Source organism: Hesperophylax consimilis, chromosome 16 (genome assembly GCF_061612785.1).
Source record: "Hesperophylax consimilis isolate HC1 chromosome 16, BYU_Hcon_1.0, whole genome shotgun sequence".
In the NCBI taxonomy this organism is placed as follows: domain Eukaryota; kingdom Metazoa; phylum Arthropoda; class Insecta; order Trichoptera; family Limnephilidae; genus Hesperophylax; species Hesperophylax consimilis.
The window spans coordinates 34,856,683-34,879,862 of NC_142851.1; the positions used below are offsets into that span (position 1 = coordinate 34,856,683).

General features: G+C 35.6%; 2 protein-coding genes across 11 annotated transcripts in view; both read right to left on the minus strand.

Moving 5' to 3' along the window:
* ps (RNA-binding protein Nova-1-like protein passilla) overlaps positions 1 to 6,459 on the minus strand; it is a 151,849-nt gene extending 145,390 nt beyond the window's left edge. For 2 of the 9 annotated variants that reach the window (XM_089641221.1, XM_089641223.1), the window contains exon 1: positions 6,277 to 6,458. In XM_089641221.1, the coding sequence (XP_089497347.1) occupies positions 6,277 to 6,394 (118 nt within the window). In that variant the 5' untranslated portion in view covers positions 6,395 to 6,458. Of the gene's footprint in view, positions 1 to 5,503; positions 6,177 to 6,276 lie in introns of those variants that run through there. The other 7 variants (XM_089641225.1, XM_089641226.1, XM_089641219.1 and 4 more) reach the window with 6 other exon arrangements.
* A 970-nt stretch (positions 6,460 to 7,429) lies between these two features.
* On the minus strand, positions 7,430 to 22,736 carry Yif1 (Yip1d-interacting factor 1). 2 transcript variants are annotated; one of them, XM_089641230.1, is made up of 6 exons: positions 22,698 to 22,736; positions 22,295 to 22,495; positions 19,013 to 19,317; positions 17,543 to 17,666; positions 15,069 to 15,331; positions 7,430 to 9,491 (listed from the first exon to the last, which is right to left on the minus strand). In XM_089641230.1, exons 1-6 carry the CDS (start codon positions 22,699 to 22,701, stop codon positions 9,279 to 9,281), a joined length of 1,110 nt encoding a protein of 369 aa, XP_089497356.1. In that variant the 5' UTR covers positions 22,702 to 22,736; the 3' UTR covers positions 7,430 to 9,278. The 2 variants fall into 2 exon arrangements, with proteins under 2 accessions (XP_089497356.1, XP_089497355.1); XM_089641229.1 differs by having other exon boundaries at positions 22,582 to 22,717.
* Positions 22,737 to 23,180: the final 444 nt, after the last annotated feature.

Sequence of the window (23,180 nt, forward strand, 5' to 3'; positions counted from 1 at the left end):
TAGGCCCCCTGAATAGCCAGGTATCTCACAACATTTCTGAAATGAGAATATCTTAAGAGGAAAGGCTGCGCGCCATTTTTCATACAAAATTTAATTTTTGATTTGAGGCCAGAATACTTAACGAAACTGACAATTATTTATTTATTAGTGGTACCTATTTCAGATATCTTAATTTTTTAGAATAAATCAATTAAGTTATCAAAAGGTACCTTTAGCAAGTACTTAGTACGGATTTTTGCTAAAGGCTTCTACTTTACTCATTTGTCTGTTAAATCGTGATATTACAGGCCATTAAAGAAGTCGAATTTTCATGATTTTAGAGGCAACTTTGGCAATTATTGTGAGTAAAGATAACTTTCTTTGAGAATATAATGAAATATAATATAAAGAAAATATTAAGAAAGGCATTTTTTGGCTGAAATTTAATTTACAAATTACTGATTTAAGTAAGAACACAAACTAATATTACTGTAAACATTGTGTAAATAGTTTGTTCATTAGTTCTTTTTTTGGCGGCCGCCTGCAAAGATAAGTATGTCAACCTAATATTATGTTATGGGTGGCAAAGGTTCGTCTGACGTAACTCGATACATAAACAAAACGTTATCTGCCTTCATTTGTGTCCGTGGGTTAATCACAAAACTAAATATTCCCTAAAGCAGATAGGCATAAAATCACTATTGGTACAGTTGAGCAAATGTCGCCCTTATCAGAGTCCAGAGGGTAGAAATAATAATAATAATGGTGGTCATTAATCTGCCGGTCTTCGGTCAATAATGGCGACCTTCCAGCCATTTCTTATCGGTGTTCTTATGTCTGATGAAGGAAGGCGGGTGTGAGAGCAGAGAGCTATGGGGAATTATAATACCCCCTTGCCGTGTAATGTACGGTGCCAGGATATAGGTCAAATCAGAACAAAATACCCACAAGACAAGAAAGTGTGTCACAACAAATCCTTCCGCCACAGTGTCTACCATAATCAGGGCCGACCCTGAGCCATGCGACGCCCTGAGCGGTAGGTAGGTGCCCACTGTAATCGATAATATTGGGATGATTTGTATTTTTGTGTAGAACCGTTTATATGAAAAATAATCTCAAGGGCGATGTGTTAGGATTGTCACGTGTCTTGACTGCTCCGATTGCGCCCGCACCGCATAGGGCCGGCCCTGACCATAATACATAAACCTACAACTGTGATCTTTACAGATTAACCTGTGGGCGTGTCAGTGTGTCCGTTAATTCAATCTTACTTCTGCAAAATCCTCGACTCAAATTGACAAATGTGAAACCGCCGACCTTTGTGTTTCCTCCCTCCTACGACATGGACTTTGGATATATGATACATGTTCACTCCTTCCTCTCCTAAAAAGCCCATCCACACGGAAACCCCAAAGATGACATAGACCCTGAGAAAAATATTTTCCTCTGTTGAGTTGATGTAAAAAAATAAATTATTTTCAAACATTGAAATTCTTTCTTGAACGGATGATCGATTTCATTGTACCTACTAGTCGAATGGTCTTTTGACTGAATGTTGGAAGAATTTCACCCGAAGTAAGATAAAATTGAGCTTAATTCACATTCACATTTCTATCGGTTTATCTCTTCAGTGCTCTACGCAATTTAAAAATCCAAAACCAGATAAAACAAGGTATACTTGGTGCATATTCACAATCATTTTTAAAAAATTTACTTCTTCGTCCTAAGACCGCTAAGGGTGCGGCTCATGACCAGAGATGTGCAAAATGGGTACCCAAAACCATTTGAAATGCAAAATGGAAATGGGTCAAAACTTTTCCATTTGAAAATGCAAAATGCAAAATGGTTTCTCAGGTCAAACAATCAAAATAATTATAGAATTTTTAAACAATTTTCTCATTTAATAATGGACATCAATGTAGAACAAACATATTACATGATGGTAAATCCAAAAACATCACGACTACAGATTATGAAACCACAAAAAATTTGCGCGGGACTAATGTTGCCAACGCAAAAACATAGAAACTGCTATCTAACATTTAATATTACAGCGTCATGGCCCAATGTTAAGTATTTTTTGTAATGGTATCACTCATTTGCCAGGGCTCCTACCAGGGAGCAATTTGACAAATGAAAATTATCTCTCGTAGCGAGGTTGAGGACCGATTGATATTTGGGGCTTATGGAAAAAAGATGAGTGGAGATAAAGAGGAAGAATGTTGCCAAAAAGCATTTAAAATGGAAAAAGCATTTAAAATGGAAAATGCACTGAGAAAAGCCTTTAAAATGGAAAATGCATTGAGAAAAGCATTTAATGCAAAATGGTTTTTAGAAAAGCATTTAAAATGCAAAATGGAAAATACCCATTTTGCATTTTGTATTTCCATTTGAAATGGATTTGTTTGAAATAAAGCACATCTCTGCTCATGACACACGAAGAAAATGAAATATTGCTAATTTATTAAAAGAATATCTTCAAATTATTGGTAATCCGGGTCAAAACGGGATTGCAGGCCGTTTCCTGATAAATTTTGAGTAAATTCCTAGTATCGGTACACGTGTTCATGCCGTGCATTTATTCGCCTTGATAATAAATACTGACGAAATACGAAAATATTAGGTTTTCATGAACGCGTGTTCCGACATCGTGATAATATACTCGATATTTACTAAAAGTTTATCAGGAAACATGTTAATTCATTCGTTAAGGCCTGCAATCCCTTTTTTAACCGGATTATCAATAATTTGAAGAGATTCTTAATAAATAGCAATACTCATTTTTATCTTGCATGAACGAGTGCGAGCAAGTATCAAGCAATAGTTGAACATTAATGCAAATACCCGAACTATCTTTACTGTCACAATTGATTTCGTTTACCCTTTTGACAGCAAAAATCGGACGCCGGTTTTGCGGTGTGTGAAATATTAACTCCTCCTTTCAAACAATGAACAGTGAACATCTTCTAACTGTCGCGATCAGAACAAGCTGTAGATTTCTTGCAGGGGAAGTGTTTATTACCGGCTTAACAATGTGTATATGTACGACGACATTGCTTGTTTATACCGCACTAACTTCCCGGAGCCAGTGAAATGTTCAAAGAAGCAAAACTTGATCTGTACCTGGCTCTACGCTATGGTACAGATCAAGTTATTACACATGACTAAAGTCATTTCAAGCGCTTCACAAAAGGCCAAAGATATGCGAACATCTTTGCGAAGAGGTTTATCACCATTATAGGTAATCACCGTAAACAAACGGAGAAAAATGAGTATCACTAATTTATTAAAAAATCTTTTCAAATTATTGGTAATCCAGTTAGAAATGGGATTGCAGGCCGTTTCCTGATAAACTTTTAGTAAATTGGGAAAAGACCGGATCACGTGTTCCATGCTCCTACATTTGCCTTGATAATATATACATAATGACGAAATGCGCAAATATTAGGATTTTTATGAACACTTGATCATCTGACATCGTCATAATATATTCGGCATTTACTAAAAGTTTATTAAAAAATCCATCTATTCATTCATTGAGGGTCGGCAATCCTGTTTTAACCGGATTACGAATAAATTGAAAAGATTCTTAATAAATTAGCAATATTCAGTAATATTAATTTGTGCACTTGAGTACCTACCTACATCAGAAGTAGCTTGAAATATCTCTGCGATGGGAAAGAAAAATGTTGGGAATCAGATCTAGTCACTAAACACGACTTAAGTAATTTGAAATAAAATTTAGATCGGAATGGTTTTGTCAGGGCGACACTAACAAAATCTTCCAATCTGAAACGAAGGGCAAAAAAGAGTTCTACTGAGCATAGAACCTTCAACTCGGTTCAGAAAAAATAAGCTTACCGCTCTGCCTCAGAGGTAGTGTTAGCGGAGCAACACAAAACGTGACTTATTTCTCGAACGCTCAATTCTAAATTTGAAAATACCCTGCAAACTTAAATTAGCAACGGAGAAAGAACTACAGTTTGAAATTAATAATAGTAGACAAAAATTGATGGCGCTGCGATCGTTTGAAAACATTTCAAATGGCAAAATAAAGATGACTCACAGGAAGATGAATGTGAGTTTAAAAAATCACAATGGTCCAAGTGCATATTATGTTCGACTTTAACCAAACTGTGTTAAACTACGTACTTTCCGAAAGGAAAGAGAAGAAATGATTCCAAAACAATTTTATCTTTTTAAACTTTTTTCTTATGCCTCTATTAAATGAACATTGGAAATGCGATTTTTGTAGTTCGGAAATATATGTACCAAAAGAGCTATTTATTAGATGTTGGATAAACGAAAAAAAATCTAATCCACAGATCCAAATCATAAATTTTAAAAAACCTTAAAAATCGGGTTATGTTGTTCCTTGTTTGTTAAAAACGAACCGTCAACAGTTGACATTCGAGTTTGACAAGTACTAACAGTCAAACTCGAATGGGTTGACAGTCAATTGTATAGAAAATAAATCTCTAGAATAATATTATGCCAAACTGTAGTAGTAGGTACTTCATTTCCAGCAATCGGTCAGTTTTCAGTCGACGGCCAACCTTGCAGTAAATAGAAATTGCGTGACGAATATCATAACGATGCGAAACAATCGACAAAGTACACGAGTACCTACCTACGTCCTACACCCAATCGGTCCACAACACATCACTACCTAAAGCGAATACAATCTCATTATTGGCCAACATTTCCTCCGCATTGTTTATGGCGTTCCACGTTTAACTTCAAATAAGGAAATCGAAATGGAATGTTCACACTCACTCGAGAACAATCGAAAAAAGAATATCACTTTCATTAGAATATTATAAATGGGTAAAAATACATAATGTAGGATGAAATCGTACCTAATCAAAACATTAAATAATAATAGTTTGAGAAATAAATTATTACGAGAGCTTGGATGTTGGAATAACTTCGCTTACCGGATTCTGCTAAGATTGTATGAATATTTTATTAGTTTTCCTTGTTATTTTATATATTTTTCTGGTAAATAAATTCACGACATAATAAGGTAATAAAATTAAAATAGATTGATTCATAACAAAGTGTTCTCAAACATATTTAACGTTTTAAGTAAAATTAAATAATCAATATTCCTCAATGCGCAAAAATCTAATGAACAATTTTCCGTTTCATATTATTGGTCAAAAATTCACAATCAATAATCTTATCGATTGTTAGAATCACACACAATATTATAATTGTTTTTAGTTTGCTGCCATCAGCTGATTTTTCAGCGACGTTGAAGCGGTCCGTAAGTAGTTAATAAATCTACCTGAATAGATAATAAAACGTACAAATAATGTGTAATTGTTTACGAGTAACATTACGTATCGAAAACAATGGTGCAATAATGATTATGAATATAATTTAATAGACTCGTTTGGTAAGTCTCACAAATTGTGAATAGGCATAGAAACATCGATGATTATTAGCCCACCGAAGGCCGCGCTGATAATAAAGCAAATGTCACTAGTCAGATAATTAAGTTCAGGTTTTGATAACTCACCGAAGTTACATATTGTTTTCCCGTATCCATTTTCCACTGGTAAAGCTGTCACCAAATCGTCCACCAGAAAGTAATCACCTCTGCTATTTAACATAATTTGGGAATATTCCTCACTCATCCAGTTAATTATTTATAAAAAAACTGTTCTCAATACAAAACTCAAAACACAAGTTCGGAATTCCTTTTTCAGGTGAAACACAGAAATAGAAATCGATGAATTACAGATAAAACGATAAAATTATATTTTTAAATAATCAATATAATACTGAAACACACACGAGCGCGAATTGGCGTTGACGAAGAATTTTACGCAGTATTCGTGATTTATTTTGACAGCAATTATTGTCCGGGACGAGTTAGTTGGGCTGATCAAAATGATAACGAAGAAATGTATATAATTTTAGGGTAAAACACTTTTTACGAAAGGAATCTGCCAACGTACAAAAGGCTTCATTCGAAATGTATTCGTCACCAGCTGGGTGTAGTGACGTATGGAAATTTGTAAACAGAAATTGGCAATATAGTATGAAATATAGGATACTGATAAGAGATTTTATATATTAAAAATATCTTCGATAAAGACTTTATATATTTAATCAAAACATTGCATCGAATCCGATTTAAATCGTTTATACACTGTGAAACATATAAATACAAAATATGCACGGTCAAATCTCATGGTGGTCGAAGACGTAATGACACTGAGACGAATTTTGTAATATCAAAACAACGCATTTAAAAAAACTTTTTGAATGACTTAATTATATAAATACCTGAACTGAAGTGTGACCGTTTAATATCCCCATTTTCCGTGTCTCCATCCAAGGGACGCTTTCGGGAATCGGCAATTTCTGGACTAGGGCACGTATCCATTCCTGAGTCAGCCGCCATGTTGGATCAGGGTACAAAATCTGCTAGTAAAAACGAAGCAACATGAACATAGCTAAATGTCCCTATTGCGCATGTTCGTGAACGCTCGCTATTAGAACAGAGCGGCTAGGCATTATTGTCTTCTGTCTCAGCTGATTGTGCTTGCGATTGCGTATTTTCCACGAGACTTTTCCTTATATTATCTATTTTAAACAATACATTAATTAATTTAACCGAAATAACTAACCTACTATTTATTTATTATAAATCTTACTATTGATTTTGTGTATAATACGATAAGTCGAAATTTCCCGAGTTTGGCATGTGATACCGATATAATCGGAAAATGGGTCAGTGTGTCATGTGCTCATTTTCTGACAGGAATTTAGACATATTCAGAATGTACCGCTTGGATGCATTTACCTTATGTAATACCCAACAAATGCACTATTATCATCGGTAATAGCAACGACTGACTTATTTATTTATTTTTACACTAAAGTTTTTAGGAAAAATAGATAGGTATTTTATTATCAGAGTAGGAAACTACACACTTATTTTTTTACTCTGAAGGACAAAGAACATAGAGCAAAATTAGATTTATAATACGGCTGGTGTCAGTATCAAATTTATAAATTAGTATTTTCAAATAAAAATGAAGATTTCCTTACGGAAATGGGGTTCAACTCCTACAAGGTAATTATCATAATTTAGGCACTTCATCTTCACTAAAAGAATGCTTTTTTTCAACTCAACTGGTAACATTTTAACTATTGTATAAAAAATAGATTCAACAGAAGTAGTGGCATGATACAGCAGATTTTATATATCTACAGCAATTGATTTTCGAGGCCAAAAGAAGGATTTATGACTATAATAATAATTTTGATTGGAAGAATGGATTGTGAACAACAAAATGGCCATAAGTGAAAGATTTTCGAGGGACGTCATCAGCACAGGCATCCGTGTTTAAGGGTCCTCAACAGGAGTCCTTCTTGAGGGGGAGTAGGGAGAGTGAGGGTTTTTCATTACAAAACAACTGTAGAAATTTAGGAATACAAATAATTTATTTAAAAAATCTTACACTATGTAGTTTTACATATATTATTATTATCATCATGGTTATTTAATAAGTAAAGTTTGACACAAGTCACTTAACTCCCAATAATTAATAATGAGTATAAATTTGTCCAAGTAATCATTCAAGAATATAATATTTACATTTCTTCTAAAACATAGTAGCATAAAGTGAACAATTCAATCATGACAATAGCTTACGATGTGTTGATTTGAAGAATTGATGGGTAAATGCATACATAGTAGGTATCATAGATCTGTTATTTCACAGTGATAAGGAGTTGATTCGTTTTTTAATTATGCAGTTTCGTAAAAGAATAGGCCATACATCTGAGAGTTTTGTTTTGGTAAAAATACTGAAGGATTCCCATTCGAGATCGAAAACGAATTTTACAATAACGATGTCGATGGCAAATCAATCTGACAAAATCTGTATTAGACAACACAAATAAATATTAGTCTTTGGAGCATGAATATGTTTCAAATGGCGTAAAAGGCACAGCTGATTGGTGATGGTCTCCAGTTCAAAGATTTTAATGAGATTATATTGATTCATAAAAGCATCATGTCAATGCATTCCACTGCATTAAATAAACATGTTTGCAATCTTTTCAGGTCAAGGTAGATGTACAGTTTCCAACCATTTTTGTTATTATGTACATACATACCTATATTTGGTCATTGGCTTATGCAACATTACACGTTTGTTACAATTACATATTATTATTCAAATACGCTTTTGCAAATTACCATAAATATCTACAAAATATAACTGAATAAAAGCTTTCACATTTTAAGTAATGTTGCCACAAACTTTCTGATGACAAACTGACGACATTCACTGAAGGGATAAATCCATAAAAAGTGTGTTCTAGGCGTAATCATGTGTCTTACTTCTGGTGAAGATGTTATCAAATATTAACAGTGCCTAGGAATCGAAAGAAAGACATGAAATAAACTGGGGACATTGGTTTACTTCAAATTTGGTATAAATCACACTTCTATGGATTTACTGTTCAGTGATTGGTAAATATTTAAGCATGGCCAGCTCTAAGCTAAACAACGTCAGCTGTTTGTAGAAACCTTGCATTCGGCGCTGTGTTAGGTGCTAGGCATTATCAGCACCTTGGCTCCGTGGCAAGTCGGCACCCGGAGCGGACCGCTCTAGTTTTGCACCTCCATAGAGTGGCCCTATATTTAAGCATAAAAAATTGCAATGGGAACTCGACAAGCATATTATTTTTTAAGCCTCAAGAAAAATTAAAGAGCCGAAAGCAAGTTCACAAAATATTTTTTGCAATAAATCCATCACAGAAACTACAAGGTTTGAAATATCCATATTAGCTTCAATCGGATGCAAAATACCTTAAGCTGGAATCCCACCTCATCTATTCTGTGATCTATTTCGCAGAATCTAAGAAATAGATCAGTGGAACTTGGCTTTCCATGCGATAGAAACCCCAAGTTGAATCGACTTCAACTTTCGTACTATGAAATAGACCAGTGGATCCCGATTAGTGGTACTCATGCCCCCAAGGGTACATGAGGTTGCTTGAAGGTATTCGCGCACACAGTACACGAACACTGTGCAAACTTATTGACTACAAGGGGTACGTGAGTTTGGGCTCTTTCCCAAAGGGGTACTCTGGAAAAACTAATTGGGAACCAACAACTAAAATAGACACAGATGGAAATCCAGCATTATCTAAGTGATAGGTGCCCCTTCCGCCTAGAATAAACATAGCAAACTCAATTTTTTGAGGCTCTTTCAAGATCGAATGTAAATTATCTAACAACCGTAGCTAAGCACTAAGCGATAACATAGTTATTATAATTTTGGCGCCACGGCAGGGATGATCTCCAGGGGCAGGAGGTGGTGAGTGAGCCACCAGGCCAGGAGGGGCTGCATAGAGGCCACAAAAAGCAGGAAGTAGACGCGCCGCTTGGAGCCGCCGCTGTTCCGGGGTGCGCTGTATGCGTCCTGCGGATACCCCTGGCTGGTGGTCGGCTCTATTAAGACCTGGACCTTCAAAGTCCTCACCTACAAAAATAAAATATTTATTTATTTATTTACGACCTAATGGGCTTTTACAAAGATAGGTAACAAGTAATACAGCTGCGCTAGGTACATAGTTAAAAATAAATATTGATTTATAATTAAATTAAGGTAAATTAAAATTAATAGTGTGGATTACGGAAAACAAAATATATGTATAAAGAAACATAGAAAAAACTTTGAGCAAAAATTGATTGACAGCGGACAGAAACCATTTTACAGTTATATAAGGAAACAGATTGCCTCGAAAGTGTCTACTCCAACCATACTATATAACTTCTCTAACGAAACAGTTACCAGCGAGATAGACATAGCGAACATCCTTGCAACACAATTTGAAAAAACCTATGTCAATGAACCAGACACCAGAATACCAACTATTAGTCAAGATTTGTATGTAGACAGTTCACTATGCGAAATAGAATTCACTCCATCAGCAGTTGAGAATATTTTGAAGGGGTTGCGAGAAGATAGCGCTACTGGCCCTGATAATATTCCTGCTATTGTTCTCAAAAAGTGTTCAGCAACTCTCAGTCATCCCATAGCTCTGGTTATGCAACAATCCTTCTTAGATGGGAAATTCCCTAAAGATTGGAAGAGAGCTATAATTACACCCATCTACAAAAAAGGTGATAAACTCAAACAAGCAAATTACAGACCGATAAGCTTGACTAGTATTATCTGCAAAACCATGGAAAGAATAATAGTGGACGAGATACGCTCATTCCTGATCAAACTTGACATAATCTCAAACAAACAACATGGATTCGTGCCAACAAATAATAGGCGAATTATAATCTACCTGGCTTCTTACTAAAGAAGTGTACAATGTTTTCAAACATTCAAGTGACTTCAAATCACTCACTGGTATCATATGCAGTATGAAACCAAGCATTTTTATAGCTCTCTTTGTTATATCATTTACATGCAGAGTAAATGTTAACTTTTCATCAAATATAACACCCAAGTCCCTGATCTGAGCGACTGATGTCAATAGTACATTATTTAAAGAGTATTCATAATGTATCATACATATCCAATAATAAAAATATTTCTTGGAGACTTGGTGATGGTTCTTCAGTAGAGAGGATTTCCTTTCAGAGGTAATTGTTGAACTGACTCTGCATAGAATTCGGTTCTCTATTTATAGAACAAATTCAAATCGGGCCCTCTCGGTGGAGATTTTCCTCTTTAGTGAGGAGTAAATTGGTTAGGTATTTTTCCTCTCCATAGTTAGTTTGCTGAGAGGAAAGTAATATTGTGATGTGATACCTTTAACCGAGTCAGTTCAATTTACCAAAACCATCACCCCAAGTCTCGTTTATTTATTTTATAATAAAATATACAAATTTTCATATTGGGTTTGAAGTTAGATATCTTTGGTTTGAACGGAAGTTAGATATTTTTGGTTTGGTTTTAAATGGTCTCACGATGTGGGACTAATTATTAATGTTAAAAAAACCAAATGCATGTACATAAGATAACCAAGCTTGAAAATGTGGAATATACCCAAACTAACTGCACATAATTTTCAATGTATACATAGAAAAATTGATAACATTTGCCTTTGTTAATCTATTGAATTTACAAATGAATATACTTATTTGGGCATAATAGTTGACAATAAATGTAAATGGGATAAACATGTAGATAAAATATGTAATCAGCTCCGATCTATAGCGAGTAATTTTTATAAATTCAAATTTTTATTGCCCCATTGTATACTTAAACTTATATATTTTTCTATGGTTGAATCTATTCTTAGATATGGAATAAGAACTTGGGGGCACACTAGCAGTACTGTACTGGACGGGAGTCCGCACAAGACTGTAGATTTAGGCGCCGGGTCCAAACCGTGTCTTCAACCGATGAGAATGCTCCTTTACGGTCGATGATGATGATAGTAGAAATATTTGATGATGAAATCTGCCTCCCGCACCCAGGCTTGGTGAATGTTGGGCACTGGGTGTGCTGTCGTCTCTGCTCGCTTCTGGCGTTGGCGGTTTTCCAGAGGAGGGCCAGCTGGTCTTGAAGAGGTAACACCAGAAGGTTTGGAGCAAAAGACTTGGCGAGGTGAGGCAGATGTTGGGCAGGAGTCACTTGTAGATAATAAAACGCTTGGTTTCGGTGGTAAAGATGAACTAATTTTATTTTATTATGTGGCTGCTTATATTCAATAAGCATGACTCGCACCCGACATTGGGCTTTGAGTCCAAAAGTGGTGGGGGATTGTACCCGCGCCAGTAAAGTGTTTATATGCCCCGGCAAAATGTTGCATATTCATTTTGCCGGCAGCATAGTCGAAGGTAGTCGCTTGAATTTGCGAGTTAGAAAAGATTTTGAAGGCTTACATGAATAACAATTGCATAGTTTAAATGCATAGTAGTTATAAGAATGTGTATCTTGACAACTAGATTTTTTGTTTGTCAAGATACGATAAAAAATAAGAAATGTTTGTAAATAAATGTGTAAAAATGATCTTAAAGCGATCAAATTTGTAAAATATTGTTAAGTTAGCATTTTTCCCAGGTCCCCCGTAACATAGCGCTCAGAAAGAGATAAGATTCACTATGCTACGACGTTCCTGGATTTTTGTACACGCAAAAAAGGTAAAAAATATTGTTCAAAAAATGGTTATACATATATGTGAAAAACAGCTTTTTTAGTATCTCCTCAGCGGTAATACATAGCAAATAGTGTTTATTTAACTACCGCCGAGGGGATGTACAAGTAAAATACATACATTTGCAACATTTAAAAATTGATTTTTCCTAGTAAATTTTACATAGAAAAAATGGAACATCGATCCGCTCGGCAATGGTAGACGTGCGATGCGGTATCCATGCCGTTTGGGGTCAATGTTTTCAGGCCGCCTGGGCCGAAAATTGGAACAAAATGACCAGTGGCGGGGAGTGGTGATTTTGCCAGTGGCGTGGGGTAGGCACATTTTATAAATGTAAAACAGATTTTATGAAATTAAATAATGTGGTCAACTACGTCCGTTACAAGTACTTATATTAAATATGTACAAAATTTGCAAACTGCAATAATAAAAAAAATAGTCACACCAAACATTTATAAACAAAGAAAAAATCTTAAAATACTGTACGGTGCAGAGAGCCTACTTCCAATAAAAGGTCTCCTCTGGTATATTACTATTATGGACAATGCGGGAGAAAGCTTGTACAAAAAACCACTGGCACACGGGCACAACACAAGATTTACAGAAGGAAACAGGCTACAAACACCTCGAATTTTAAATAAGTATGGAGGCCGTACTCTTGAATACTTGGTACCTGTGATCTTCAACAACCTAAATAAAAACTTACAAATTGTGAATAATGAGAGACCCTGCTCTAAAATCATAAAGCTGTGGTTAATAAATGATCAATCCATGTACCTTTGAACACCTTAATGTAAATTCCCAAACTCTTTGTTTTTAGTGAGGTGCATTAGATATATTATGTGTTTACAATTACTCGTTAGAAATATATTTTGCGAATGTCTGCAATAAAATAAAATCTGTGAAATGTACCTACTTAGAAATAAGACTTACTCATGTACACATAATCATACAATGTCATAGACATAGACTTAAGATATTTTGATTCGGTGGATCCTGCAGACAAGCTGGCATGTGACAGCTTTGTTGGTCTACCTATTTTGTTAAATAAAAAAAACATTTCCCAAAGAGTAATAAATATATTTAGGTGTGATTTTTCATGTTATTATGTTAGCATATAATCACTTCTTGATGTTGATATTTATTCCGTGGTTATATTTACGACCATTTTCCCGTAAATTGAGTCTGATGTTATCACAAATAGTCACTTTTGAATTTGTTTGATTAAAATCTCAATAGACTATGTTGTGCTGTGATTGGTTGGAGGCGCCGGCCATCTTGGAATTCCTTCTGGTGAGTAGTGGAGGGGGATCAACGTAAATACTGAGTCGGTTCCTTAGCGGTGGTCATTTCGTTGACTGGTGGCTCCGAGTGAGGTGGTGGATGTTTATTTTCAGATGTGTTTCAGGTTCTGCTGCTATATCACTATGTAATTCTCTTGATTAATCACATATAGCATATCATTTGATAGAGTAATTGCGATGTAAAGATTTTTAATTGTGTCGGCGACACAGTATCAAGCGGTTTCAGGCTGATTTTAGTGTCACGATCACCGTCAGCGCTTATAGATCAGCGCGTACTTCGTCAGCGCTGAGGCTCAGCGTGGCTCGTTTCAGTATCGTACTGACCGCCTTACTGTACAGTCGAAGACCAAAATGCGGAGTGTATTAGTTATTACTGCTTTGTACTACCTATACCAAAACAATAAAAACCGGCGACGACGAAGACTCCATGTTCATCCATTGATTGAGCAGAGAGCCGTTGCTGGAGACTTTGTCTTGTTATATAATACAACATATGCCTCCTAATCTACAAAATCCAAAATGGACTTATACACACAAACACAATATTTAAACAAACGTCATAAGTGCACGAACATTATACTAGGCAACATAACAAATTGTACATAAATACTGTAAGGACTGAAAGTGGCAAAAGAGGCATTGGCCACGAGGGTGTACAAATATACAATCTCCTTCCAGATAAACTTAAAACGGAGAGTATAAATGTATTTAAAAAAAAAATTTAATCTTAAGTTATCAGAACAATATTAGAATACTACTTATTTAATGTTATATATTTAAGTTAAGAAAGTGAAATGTAAATTTCAACTTATTAAATAAAAAAAAAATAAAAAAAATATGGCGAACCTCATCGATAACTCGACCTGTATCCACTTCGCGATTCGCCATGACTGTACACGCGATGACGTCTGCTCCGCTCGACACTAGAACGCTCGCTGAAAGCAGAGGCGCTCGTGCGATCGTCAGCGCCGACAGCTACGCGGCGCCGACGCGCGACGCGTACGGCCGCGTAGCCATCAGCGCTGACCACCTTGCGCGCTGATAGCTACGCGTCATTCAAAAACGCTTCCTAGAAGTTCATATATCTCGACCATCAGCGCCGACGGTGCGCGTGCGGTCGGCGTGACACTAAAATCAGCCTCAGGGTTTGAGTGTTTTGCAGTTTTTACGTAAATATGAATTTCATTGAAAAATGCTGGATATTCTGGATACATATGATACAAGATTTTTGTTTTTATCTCTAAGAGGGCGGTGGTCGAAATAAATTTGAGAACCTGTGCTCTAAACCTTGAGCGATGACCGCCTAAATTTTTTCTACTTTATTTTGAAATTCGGAATTATTATAAAACTTACAAATATGGGATAAACAATTCAAGTCATTTATTTTGTAAATACCCCATCGCTCAAGTGGATAAATGGGACTTAAGACAACCTTCTTAGGGACTGTAATAATATTATCTAACTTAAGTAGACATTTACATAATATACATGTAAAGAGTTAACAAAAGAGAAAGAAAAATACAAAACAGTGAACGTAATGCTGATGTGTTTTGGAACTGACCAAATACATTGTGAAAAGATGTCATTATGAGTGGGATATCAGTGGGAATGGTGTAAAATCCATGAGTAACTCACCAAGAAGAAAGCCAGCGAGATGCTGCAGTAAATAAGGCAGGAGTAGTAGCCAACTCTCTGGAAGACAATACTGGTGAGAATGGAGGCGATGATGATGGTGTACTTGTAGCCCGAGAAGGACAGAAGATCCAGGGTGCTGAGGTTGGTTTGGATGTTGGTGACGTACAGGGTGGCCAGGTACAGGCAGATCTCGAAGATGCTGTAGGCCAGAGCGCTCGACGCCTGGATGCCTATCTGCTCGGGGGAGAATCTGTGCTGCATTCCTGCAAACATACAATCAACATTAGAGTACTACTTTCCACATCCATCAAAGTTTGTTAGGCCCTTCTCGACAATTCAAGTATCTACTACAGCCTACCGCCTATGACTACCGCCATACAGTTGCATTTTGTAAACTCGTCGGCGTCACCAGTCTCCCGTGACCAGCCGGATGATGTTGTTCCCACTCACGTTGACAAGTCTTTAAACTTTAGACTTTAAACATGCAGGTGTAGATCAATGCTAGGAACAAAACAGTCAACGCAGAATGACAGAATTTAAAAATGACAGCTAAAGTAACTGTTTGGTTGTGAGCGAGATTATGAAAGCATAAAAGTTTTGATATTTCGAGAATTCAACAAAGATTGTTGGTGATGCGGGTCTTGTGATTTCCGTAGCGAAATGTACAGACTGCGGACGGTGCGCAACAAATTGCTTGCAATTAAGAAAGTGCAAACCAAGAAATATTGCCGACACAATGATAATGTAGAATTTTGCAATCAGACTGAGAAGTTTTTTACAATAAAAATATATAAATTTGTTTTAGACCACTTTAATTTTAATTACACTCTACCGGTTTCGGAAGCACCCTTCCTTCGTCAGGAGAATATTAAAACTAACCTATGATACAAAATATTGACAGATATATACAAAAATATAATTTCGGTGTTTGAGTGGCAGGTAATTGCGGGAATTCCCGCAATTACCTCTCCCCCTTTGTTAACCTCCCACTCAAATGCCTTAATTATATTTTTTGTATATATCTGTCAATATTTTGTATCATAGGTTAGTTTTAATATTATACTGACGAAGGAAGGGTGCTTCCGAACCCGGTAGAGTGTAATTAAAATTAAAGTGGTCTAAAAACAAATTTAAGCTGCTGCCACACGCAAAGCTCACATCAAAAGTTAATGTACAGCGCATCATCTTTTCTACCGACACACAACGCTATCAAATATTTCTTCCTATGGTAGGAGAGGGGGTCAGTTGAATTCGAGAGCGGCCGAGGAACATAATTTCATCTGTCAAAGTGACAACTTTACTTACTGACAGCTTGAGCACGTTTTCGAAATGGATGATACTTGTCGCCTATTGCTGGATCTGTTGGACAGCTCATCCTCAGATGATGATGCCGCCAACTATATAATTATAAATGCTATTTATAAACTTTTTAGATTTTAAACAATCTGCGCGTAAATAGCGCATTTTCACATAACCTGACATAACCTCTCCGTCGAATCAGGAAATTCGCAGTTCGCACGCCGATCGACGAAAGCGACATATAATAAATTATTGTAAAATAAGCTCAACTTTCGTCCAAGCCGTCCAACTTTTATCAAAAAACCGAATGATATTACCATATAAACATACTGAGATTAAAAATATGATTAATTTTGAAAGGGCGAAAATTTGTTTACTTCAAATTCAAATATTGATTATATTTATATTTTAAATATATGTTAAGTATGTTTGCCAAATAAAGTTTTTTTTATGTTTCTAAATTTACTAGCACACATGACGATATGAGCTAACATAATAAATAAGAAATGCATTATTAGGCTGCTTATGTCATGGCTGTCAAAGGGAACACGGAACTTAGTTGGTAGCTCCGTAATTAAAATGACCCCCTCTCCTTTTTACGGCGGAGAGGGGGACGCATAACTTTTCAAATATCGCGTCGGGAGCGGTTACGTAAAATAAATTCGGTTAGCGAAGTTCAGAACCACACTTATAGCGCGTTATCTTTTTACGTGTGTCGGGTCTGTATGGGATTGTATGGCGAGCGCTATTGTGCTTTATATTATCTGTTGATGTGAGCTTTGCGTGTGGCAGCACCATTATGTATTTTTATTGTAAATTATGACGAGCCACAAAGTTAATGCTTATTACCAATGTGAGAAGTTTTTGTTAGAAAAATAACAAGATTTTAGATATACATTTAAGATAATACATATCACAGGGTCATGTTTTTATATTGTGATATATTTTATGTAAATATAAAGTCATGTAATGTCAGTCAAGTCACATAAATATATATAAAAATGCATTATGTAGTCATTTTGATTAATGCAGGAATTAATACACCATCCAAAAATAGAATGAATCCTCTGTTTATTCAGTTGGAAAGAACTGAAAAACGCAATACCTAATATATTTAGTAGTGGAGAATTTGTGCCTGAATGTATTTATAAATGAAAAAGTATGATTGTACATACCTAGAACAAATCCTGACAAAACCACGTAAGTAACATAAGCCATTGTGGGAATATATAAATCTGGAGCATTGGGCTCTAGTCGTGGTTGTAAGGGACTGTCATGTTCGTATTTGATGCTCCAGTCCTGAAATACAAACAGATAAATGTTATTATTTAAAAAAAACTTCCATTGTAAAAAATACATCATAACAACAACAACTAATACGGCACCATTTAGGAACAAATTGTAAAGTAAAAGTTGCAAAAATATTACATATAGAGAGAGCTATAGAAGCAAAAATAGCTATCTCCAAAAATATTCAGTGCAATTGCCAACTTTTAAATAATGAAACTTTAGAAATTGTAGGTGATGAAATGATTACCTACATATTTTATACTAAGGGGGTATTTCACTATCTCTGATTATGTTCTGACTAAGCACTAATCCGCGGATTAGTCATTTTTTCGTTTTCACTATATCTGAATAACGCTAACGCTCGGGATAAAGTTCGATTTGACTAATCAGTGCTCGAACCTCACGTTAAGCGCTATTCCTCGAATCAAAGATGGCGTCAAAACATTCCGAGTTTGACAGCGGAGAAGTGAGTCGAATTTTGTTGCGAATTATTATGGATACCGAGGTTTTTGATTTACAGAAGCAGGTGAAAGGGCGGCGATGCGAAGGCCGCGAGTTTTAAGAGCTCGAATGAATTTGAATGCTTGTATGATCCATCCTGAATTATTTGATTGTGTTCAAAATAAGAAACAATGTATTAATTCGACACGAATCTATCTAAAATTACCTGATAATCAACATAACATAACCAAAAAAATGCACACTTTGCGGTGTGGCGGGAAACTTGTCAATTGGCGTTGACTTTAGCATTCCATAGACATTGCGGCAAAACATGACAGCCGTTGTAGTAGATTGGGTAACTGCAAACATTTTGCGATGTTGCCAGACTATTTCGAGTGTTATCTATCCGGAAGCTCGGCAACAATGGTGAAACGGTCGCCGTTGAATAATGAAGTTATTCTGATCTTTAAAGCCAGCCAACGGCTAGCTAGTCAGATATTTAGCCCGACATAGTGAAATACCCCCTAAGAATTATAAACCTGAGATTTATAAAAGGAAAGTGAATAAAATGTCTTCTAATTTTAACATACAGTAAATGTGTTGGGTAGAGTTTCCCCAGAATAGCTACTATCAATAAATGACAAAGAAGAATGTTGCAAGTTGCCAGGTCAAAGAAGCTTCCAGAATGGCAGCGCACTTGTTCACAGATAAAATAAATATGTTGATAAGTTAAAACAAAGGATAGAATAACATTAGGATATAATTATTTCCTCGCAAAGTGTACAAAATCCCACGAAAAGAAAGTATGTATTGACATTGCTGGAGCACGAGCGGTTAGTCCCATAAAAATACTAAATACACCGTAGGATACTAACGAATCCAATAATAAGCAATGTAAAAGGTATCAATCTTACTTTATTTGTGTAAGGAAAGAAAATCAACAGCAGCTTATTGATGACGTATTTGGTGTCGACAGCGAAATAATACTTGAGCCGCGACACCGGCACGTATTTCTCAATCTCCCGGTGGACCATTTCCTTTCCCTGGCTAGCCAGCTGCTGGCCATACTGCATGGCCATGTCCTGCACCATGGGCTGCTGCAGCATGGAGCCAATTTGAGCAGCGGCAGGGGCGAAGCCGGGCGGTGGGGCGAAGCCGGACACCGGGACGAAGCCAGGAGCGGGGGCAAAGCCGTCACCAGAGGGGTACGACTGGAAACCTAAAAGATAGGAGGAAAAGTTCAGAAATTACTTATACACAATATATGAGAGGTTTATCTGATCTGATATTATAATGCCTCAATAAGTGCTGTAACAAGCATTACCTTCAAGCATATAATATTAATTATACACAATATATGAGAGGTTTATCTGATCTGATATTATAATGCCTCAGTAAGTGCTGTAACAAGCATTACCTTCAAGCATATAATATTACTTATACACAATATATGAGAGGTTTATCTGATCTGATATTATAATGCCTCAGAAAATGATGTAACAAGCATTACCTTCAAGCATATAATATTATTACTTTACTATTTTTCAGCGTAGATCAAATTGAGTTCAGGTGTTCTACGAAGATTACTTCTAAATATGCCCAAATTATTGAAATAACACTTTGTATCAACTTAATTAGTACAAGAAATAACTATTTACGTTGGGGGAGATGGAAAAACATGCACCAAATAGGTTATTAGGTTCTTCATTTGGTTATTTAAATAATATATGCGTATTTAGATTGATTTGACCTAATTTGCATAAATTAAATGGTAATAACGTCTCTTCTAGCTACTCGTATGGTATCAGGAATACCAACATAAGAAAATTTAGAGTTATTAAAAACAGAAAATATTTTGGCTGTCATCCCATACAACAAGAGAGAATTTTCATTTTACGTAATTAAAATGCTAAAATTAAAAATTTCCCAAATGCAGACAGTTTCCTTTAATAGTAATTAAGGTGAATTAAAAGGTTTTATTTAAAAAGAATTGCATTAAGCGTGGCCAGATGGTGCCCAGCGATCCATTATATAAATTACCCTTTATATTTATCTTCATTGTAGAAAATTATATTTTTAATTGCATATGTCGACTTTTAAAAGTAAAATCTGAAAGTCTTTCATTTACTTTCAAAAACATTATTTTATTTTGAAATAAGTTCAGAAACAGCGAACTTATCTGAAATCGAATGTAAAGTGAAAATATTTTCTGCGTAAACTGCTCTCCGACAGTTCTCATACGAGAAATACATTCCAAAATGTCCGAGGCTTTAGGGGTTAAGTCCTATTTAAGTTCCTGTTAAGTTATTTAAATAATTTGTTTGTTCATATGACCGGTCGGTGGCCGAGTTGACATCGCGCTTGGGTCCCACTCGGGCGTAGTGTGTTCAATTCCTCGGCTGGCTAAGTCCTCCATCACAACACAAGCAACATTTTCAGCTTACTGTGGTGGTAGTAGGAGATTTTCAAATATTGTCAGGTTATTCGTAACCCGGGAATGTTTGTCTTTCTTTTAAAAAAAATAAATATATATATGAAGTGACTTATAAAATTATTGAGTTTACCAAGTTATTGCTTTATTTTAAATAATTTGGGCTTATTAATTTTGTACTTGTATTTTTATATTCTTACCTTTGGTTTAAAATTCACTATTTATTTTCTTAATAAGGAATTAATGATAGGATTTCACATTTTATTTTTAGGATGTATGTTTAGTATGTTGAACGTAACGCTAAATATTTTTTGACAGTTAGTTATATTAAAGTTGCTTTCAGTGACAGTATAGTCAGTGCAAAATACTTGTTAGTACTTATAAATACTGTGCAGCCAAATAAGCCTCTCTAATTGACAAATTATTGTACAATAATTTAATTAGCAGCAGCAGTGTTCCCGAAGCTCCCGATTTTTCGGGAGATCTCCCGATTTTTCACTTCATCTCCCGATCTACCGGAATGGCATCAATATCTCCCGATTTTTCAAAGCAAGCAGCGAATCGTCGTCACTCGTCGATTCTTTGTTTATGGTCTGCTTAACAGGCAAAAAATTGTCTGGCAAAAAAAAAAAATCCCCCGAATAGGGTATTAACAAGAATAATTAGAGAATACTGATTATCTAAGCATATGTATGTATTAGACCTATACAAACCGATAATCTATGAATTTTACGAGCGAGAGTTTAGAATTTATTACGTAACGCCTCGATTCGCTTTATTGGTTCTTCGTTCCTCGTACATATTATTTTTTTTTAACATGTCGTGTTCGAATTCAGATTCTGACCGCGGTGCAGGAACGAGTAGGAGCATGGGTGCTAAAAAATATATTCGCAATATTATTAGAAAGAGTGGGAAAGTTTATCCAGTTATGAAGGCTGGCTTACTCCCAGTAAAAAAACGCAACTTTTGCATTCTGCAAAAGTTGCAACAAAGATATACATATTTGTTCAGGAAGAGATGCGTTGACAAGGCATTCGTCCTCACAATCGCATATAAAAAGCAGGAGATCTCTTTTGTCTCAACCGACGATCTCTAGTTTCGCAAGCACAGGGAATGTGAAAAAGGTCCTTGAAGATCAAGTGAAGGAAGGTTAGTATTTTTGTATTGTGGTATTTTTGTATAAATTATAAATAACTAGAATTCAATGGTTAGACAAATGGATTAATTTGTAATTTCATAAATTATTTATATTGCCAAAGGCTACTTTTATTGTTTGTTATGTGGGCTCACTTTTGTTCCTAATTTCGAGGCACATTATTTATTTATTCTATTTTATTTTTTAGCTTTGTTCTGTGTTGACAGACGTAAAAATAAGTCTCCAACGAATGTTACGGAAAATTGCGTAATTCCATGGGCAACATCTACAATTATGCTGCTTCTTGATTTTTTAGATCGTTGTTAATGGTCTGCTTCGGAAATAGTAAACAGGATTGGGATTGTTGACAAGGGAGAATTTTTATTATAATAGTTCTAGTGATTTCCCGATTTTTCCCGATTTCTTCAAATTTCTCCCGATTTCTCCCGATTTTTAGGCGAAAATTCTCCCGATTTTGAATTTTTAGTTTCGGGAACACTGAGCAGCAGTCAATCTTATGTACCTAGAACATATTATTTATGTAAACATGTCAGACTGTTTTGTTTGCTGTGTCAAAAGTGTTTACGATGTTGTTAAACAAAGAATTTGATGAAATGTATACTGTCTTACTAGTATTTTGCATCGGCGCGTTGAATCCATAGGTCGGCTGATCGAACCCATTGCCATCAAAGGCCTGCGGTCCCCCTTGACTCATCGGGCTGTTGAACGAGGAGTCAAAGGACGAGGCTTGTGGATACCCCTGTCCCGCCGTGGGCGCCATCCCCAAGGCAGCCACATCGCTCACCCGTTTTACTTTACGTCCTAGTCCCGCTAAAACAAATGCATAAATATACTGTAACCACACTTACAAAACACTCGCAACATCTGCCGATAAACATTCTGTAAAAACACTTTACCATTTCTCGATGGACCAGCCTGATTAAAACTCATTTTTCTACGATATTATACGAGGCTATTAGTTTAGGTCGAATTATATTTTAAAGAGAGGTAAAACGATAAATATTGGACTTACACATCACCACTCAAATGAATCTGACATTAATGTTTTTTTGTTGTTGTTAGGCTATTGAATCGACTTTATAACCTTCAAAATCAGTAGGTACCTACGCAATATTTCAAATTTTTAAAAAATATGAGTTTTAAAATGTTAAAAAAAAAGCGTTATTGCAAACCTTTTTGCCAAACCAAATTCCAAAGCATGATGATTTTTAACAAAGCGTCATGGAATCATAATCATTTTTTTTTAAATGCAAAATATTATTAAATTTATAATAGTCTGTGTATCCCGTACTGAAATAATTCGATTTTTTATAGCAAAGTATAGATTACTACAATATATATTTTTATCGAGAAGGGAATGAAATTCTCAACATCCCAAATCTGTTCTCACTTATCACAATGATTTTTTTTTGTATTCCTGAATTAGTAATGCCAGCTATTATAATTGAGCCTGTGCTTGAGGAAGCTAAAAGCCAAAAATGTGTAAATTCTTGGT